General features: G+C 32.5%; 1 protein-coding gene across 1 annotated transcript; it reads left to right on the top strand.

The window, feature by feature from the left end:
* The first annotated feature begins 2,593 nt into the window (after positions 1–2,593).
* LOC149223992 (pectinesterase-like) lies at positions 2,594–5,222 on the top strand. The gene is made up of 2 exons (XM_089383451.1): positions 2,594–3,720; positions 4,354–5,222. Exons 1-2 carry the CDS (start codon positions 2,697–2,699, stop codon positions 5,046–5,048), a joined length of 1,719 nt encoding a protein of 572 aa, XP_089239577.1. The 5' UTR covers positions 2,594–2,696; the 3' UTR covers positions 5,049–5,222.
* The last annotated feature ends 1,150 nt before the right edge of the window (positions 5,223–6,372 follow it).

A 6,372-nucleotide genomic window follows, 5' to 3' on the forward strand; every position in this document is an offset into this window, starting at 1 on the left:
TCATGGAAACTTTCTATTTTACAAAGGTTAAATCATATTTCCTAAAACCCTAAAATATTTTGCACTTCGTCCACCAATTGAACATTCACCCAATTCCCCATCTTCTACAATAAACTACCTCCCATTTAAGAGACTCCCACGACCATTAATTTTAATATAATTCAAAATTTGTGTATATCTTCTTATATATATATATATATATATATATATATATATATATATATACATTTGGATCTAGAGACTTATTTTTAGAGAAACTTCTTTACCTCATGGAGATAATCTTTGTAATAATATTATAAACATTCTTATAGAGAGAAATATGCTTGAATTCTTCAAATGTATAAGGCTTATTACTCTCTACTATGAGAGAAATAAATGTAACATTAAAGTTGGCTAACACTATCCCATGGAAAGTTGTTTTCTCATAGTTTTCATAAGACCCCCTTCAATGAGTTTCAAGAAGAACAAGCATAATTATATTTACTAACCATTAGATCCTACTCTCTTTCTCGTTTAAGACAATGAAAAACTATTTGAACTTATACATTACAATATTTTTAATTAGAATTAAAATATGAGGTTCATATATAAAACTTGAAAAAGAAAAAGTCATTAACTATCTCTTCTTCTTTGTAAACATTCCCAAAGTGATGTATACCAACTCTTAATAAATCCTCAATGTTTTTCACCTCCACACCATATTATCCTATTATTTTCCAAAGGGAATTTATATCTAAAAGTTTCCTTCCCCTTTAAATTTCCATTTCAGTAACCCTTAGGTTTTTAGCCCGATGTTAATTTCTTTAGGCTAAAAAGCTACCTATTATGGCTATTTAAAGGGGATGAAAACTTTTGCATGTATAGAATGGATCCAGGCACTTATATGATATAATACCAAACCATATACTTGGACGAACATCCGATCCTTTTGTTGTGGTGGAGGAACTAGCACCATTATCTACCTTCTTTGCACCCTTTCTCAAATGCTTCCTCCTAAATTAAGTACTTCTGGTCAAAACTCTAATACTAAAACCCTAAATCAAGTTTACTTTACCTCCAATAACCTTGGTACTAAAGTGAATCCACTTAGATAAAATTTTACATGCATAAACGCCCTCATCTACCTTCTTTGCACACTTTTTCAAACATTTCCTCCTAAAATAAATACCTTTTATCAAAACACTATAAATAAAATAATTAAAAAACCTAAATTAATGTAATTTTACTTCCAGAATCCTTGCTACCTACCTAAATTCACCTTGCAAAAACCATTAGACCTACATTAATTTATGTTCCACTTACATAAAAATTACATACACAAAGTGGATATAAAAATTTGAATGAAAAGACACCAAACCTATTCTTGGGTTATCATCCAATCTAAAAATTTAAATGAAAGGACACCAAACCCTATTCTTGGGTTATCATCCAATCTCTTTCCAACGGAGGTACGACCCAGGTCAAACTTCCAACTGCACTCATGTGCAACTACCAATATCGAAGAGACTTGATCAATGCCTATCCCCAACCTTCGATGGCTATATCTAGATTCATCTTGTTCCTAGAAATTGAGTTCCCTACAAAAAAAAATCGATCTAAACATCCTTTTATGTACTCTAGCGCATCCGTTGAGTAGTCTACTATGGTATTAGCCATTTCTCATAGCCTCCTTTTATGTACTCTAGCGCATCCGTTGAGTAGTCTACTATGGTATTAGCCATTTCTCATAGCCACGCAGTAAGGTTTTATTTTTTGGAATCACTTCTTTGTTTTGAAGATACAATGATGTATCGTAAGGATTACTTCTTGGGAATCATATACCTAGGCAGATATGAAAAGGGATAAAAACTTCATCAAAGGATAATCCTTACAAACGTATTTGCAAGTAAAAGATTCAGCTTTATTATTAATTTGTTTAAAGTGGATATTTACATTAATTATAGTTTTTTGAAATATTTTACATTTGATGAATAATAGTAGAATTTAGTCCTAGTTCCTAGTTCTTGTACAACCTATTTCCCAAATCTACAAAACTGGTTTTTTTTTAACCGTTGAAAAAGGTTAAAAAAGAAAAGCTAATTCCAAAATCTACACCATCTTCAATTTTTTCTAAAAGACTTCCCAATATTTCGCTGTACAAACAAAGTAGAAAACTGGCCAACTTACTTAATGAAACGAGGCAAATCATAAGGATGAGCTACGGCGTGGAATCTCGCTAATCTGTGACTTCTACCGTCTAGATTTCTATCTAACTGTTTAGTGCGAACTAATCCTTTTTATTACAGTGATGCACGTATCTTGTACCTTACGGATTACGTACATTACCTTAATAAAAACGGACTACGATATCGAATCTGAGAAGTGACCTTTTAGATTATAGAGAACAACACGTAATGAAAATCAATGTTGAAATCCATTGCGAGTTTGGTTGCAGTGTCAACGATCAAAGCTGAATTGATCCTCGAATTGAACAATACTATAAGAAACAATCACAGCCTTAGTGCGAGAATAATCTGCCGATTTGATGTGTGAGCCACACAGCAATGCTATAAGAGCACTCCTTGAAGAGTTCATTCCCACCGAGCGAAGGCGAGCCGTTCTGAAGTGTGCAAATTTATATTCGAGTTATTTGGCTGGAATTTATTTTAGTACTTCCTAGGGTCCATCGGTCTGAAAGTTCTTGACCTAGCGTCCACATGACGAGTTTTGTAAGGAGCAACGTTCGAGTCTACTGCGACGAAGAACGGAAGGCTCCAAACTCGAAAAAATGGTCCATCCTTGCTGCCCTGACTTTAATTATGCTGCTCCTTGACATCGTTGGTGTGTCAATGGGAACTCCTGTTACTTCCAGTGAAGTCCCCGACGACCCCCAAGGTAGGAAAGTATGGTCTAATTTAGTAAAGTCGGTCTGTAGCGAGACAAGATTTCCCCACCGATGTGTGTCGTCTTTGGCATCATATCGTGGCTTCGAGACAGCATCACCCGATATTTTGATAAGTTTAGCCTTGACGGAGAGCATGGAACAGGCACAACATGCTTACGAATTGTCCATGAGTCTAGACAGTGATATGATGAATGAAAGAGAACGGGCGGCATGGCAAGATTGTGTTGAGCTTTTCCGAGATACGTTGGACAGTCTCAACGTTTGTTTAAGCAACAATTCAGTCAAGAAAGACATCCCAAATTTGCTGAGCGCGGCTTTGACGAACCAGGAAACCTGCTTGAATGGTTTTCGTGACTTCAATTTAACAGACAGCAGTAATATAAAAGCTCTGATGTCCAGAGCTGTTAATGTGTCAGAATTAACGAGCAATTTGCTTTGCATGTACAAGCTTTCCAGCTTCAAAAATCGCCGTCTGTTGAGTTCAGAAAGAGAGGAGTTGGACTCTCACTACAGTCTGATCGAGAGAGATGGTTTTCCAGGATGGTTATCAGCCGACGACCGAAGGCACTTACAATCCTCCAGACAAGCGCACGTCGTTGTTGCCAAAGATGGTTCTGGCAATTACCTGACGATCACCGAAGCTGTAAACGCCGCGCCTTCCGAGTCCAAGAGGAGACATATCATCTACGTCAAAGCCGGAGTTTACAAGGAGAACGTGGACATATTGAAGACCAAAACCAATTTGATGTTAATTGGCGATGGCAAGGACCGAACCATCCTCACGGGAAGCAAGAATGTTTTAGATGGTTCAACTACGTTCAAGTCTGCCACTTTGGGTAAGAATTTAAAATTGGCTTTTCTCTTATACTTATACATTGCTCTGGATATTGTTCTATTGGATTAATATTAAATTGTATAATTGTTTTGTTTTTTAAATATATCATTACAAAAGATTTTTAATTTATTTTATTGTACAAATTAAATGTTTTTGGCATAAAGTGAGAAAAATCATGATATTGAAATAAAACTTATTTACAAAATAAGTGAAAATATAACTCATTATATTGCACTAAAATTTATGTGCTGAGAATAAATATCTACAGTTGAATATTGTTATATATATATTAAAATTGAATATTGTTATATATCTATTAAAATTATATATATATATATATATATAATAGAGAAATTACAATTTAATATATATATATATATATATAATAATAATAAAATTATAATATAATTAATATATGATTTTGCCCGTTTGTTTTGTTTGTTATGTGTGAAATGACAAACTGCCTGTGTGCAATAGTTGTTTCTGAATGAGGTTCTAATGTATAACTTATCAAATGTATTTTGCCTTTATGCGATAGTTGTTTCTGAATCAGGATCTAATGTATAACTTGTCAAATGTATTAACGGTTCTTGTTTTTCCCATTTTAAACGACAAATTGTCTTTTCTGCGATAGCTGTTTCTGGAAGAGGGTTCATTGCGAGAGACATGACGTTCGAGAACACCGCTGGACCTCAAAAGCACCAGGCCGTAGCACTTCGAGTAGGCGCAGACTTCTCGGTGGTATATCGTTGCAGCATCAAAGGATACCAGGACACTTTATATGTTTACTCCCTTCGCCAATTTTACAGAGAAGTCGATATCTATGGAACGGTTGATTTTATCTTTGGCAACGCAGCCGTGGTAATCCAAAATAGCAATATCTTGGTTAGAAGGCCTATGAGACAACAAAAGAACACAATTACAGCTCAAGGAAGAACTGATCCCAATCAAAACACCGGAATTTCCATTCATAATTGCAGGGTAAGCCCAGCTCCCGATCTGCAAGCTGTTAAAAAGTCCATCCAAACTTACCTCGGAAGACCGTGGAAGCAATACTCTCGCACAGTGTTCATGCAATCCATTCTGGACGATTTGATCGATCCCGCCGGTTGGTCCGAATGGCAAGGAACCTTTGCGCTTCAAACATTGTACTATGGCGAGTATATGAACAGAGGGGTCGGTGCAGTAACATCAAGACGTGTCCGTTGGCATGGATTTCATGTGATCAAAAGTGCCACTGAAGCGGCTAGATTCACAGTTGGCCAATTCATTTTTGGTAATTTGTGGATTCCTGCTGCAGGAATTCCCTTTACCCTTGGACTGATATGATGAATATCACAAAACCAGATATCTGATATTCATTTAAATGCTATCATTAACCGACCCTTCCTATGTCCAATGTTCCAGTCTGTATCCTATAGGACGTGCAAAAGTAGTAAAGAAAATAGTGTAGTACACATAACTTTCTATGCCATTTCATGTGTTACTTTCTCCAGAATGATGCCAAGGATTCCATTATAACAATAATTAAATGTCAGTTACAATCTATTCGCTTCATTTTTATTTCTATTAATTTAAATTTAATTGAATGATGGGTTAAGGATGTCGTGTGATTCATTTTTTTTTTATTATATTAATTATCTTTATAAAATATGAAATGGAGAAATTATGTATTAGTTTTATCGAATTAAATCATTTGCTTGCCATTTCAAATAAATACAACTAACTCATCAAAATTTAGAATTATGTCACTAGAAATGTTTATTTTTAAACAAGGTTTTTTATAATCTTAATTTTAATTATGAATAAGTAATAAATAGATAGATGGTAAAGATTTAATTTATTTAAAATATTTATGGAATATTTTTAATTGTAGTTATAGATAAAATGTTGAAAATTATTTCAAAAGTAGTTATATTTTTTGTTTTTCTATTTAATTAAAAAAATATTATAAAATTAAATAAAAATAAAATCTATATAAAATAATCTAAGTATGGAATAAGTTTTGATTTTTTGGTATTATAACAAATCCTATTACACGAATCTCCATGATAAAGTGGATTTAAATCTCCATAGTTAAGAATCGCTTTACAAGTTTTTTCAAATGTATATCTATTTAACTCAGATATTAAATATTTCCACGATTAATAATAATAATAAACTCATAATTTATTTAGTTATTTTTTATAATTTTTAAAATTTTGATAATTTGAGAAGTATGATTCAAATTTTTTTTTATATGTATTTTTTTCATGTATATTAATATTTACTAGTAATATAATTTATATCATTGGTTAATAATAACATAAAATAGGAAAATTTTCTCACTTTTTGATATCACAATCCTTTTTGTAAATGTTGAAATAAAGATATTACATACATTTTTATACATAGATATATTTTATATTTGCAAAAGAAAGTTGTCAAATGTATAAGTTAAAATTTTACAATAATTATAAAAATAATCACTTTTTAATATTTATTAAAAATTATTGATTTATATATATATATATATATATATATATATATATATATATATATATATATATATATTACTTATTATTCAAAGGAGGCAATACATAAGAGGTTGTCGTGTGCTACTATTTTGCTCGAAGGGAAACCAGACCATAAGTTGGATTCCAAGTAGGATTAA

This window comes from Pinus tabuliformis, chromosome Q (assembly GCF_031772625.1).
Source record: "Pinus tabuliformis cultivar Carrire ecotype Pingquan chromosome Q, CPIR1, whole genome shotgun sequence".
NCBI classification, from domain to species: Eukaryota; Viridiplantae; Streptophyta; class Pinopsida; order Pinales; family Pinaceae; genus Pinus; species Pinus tabuliformis.

Coding starts and splice junctions, on each gene's coding strand:
- LOC149223992 (XM_089383451.1), top strand. CDS start 2,697: ATGACGAGTTTTGTAAGGAGCAACGTTCGAGTCTACTGCGACGAAGAA. Junction 3,721..4,353: donor GTTCAAGTCTGCCACTTTGG/GTAAGAATTTAA, acceptor TTTCTGCGATAG/CTGTTTCTGGAAGAGGGTTC.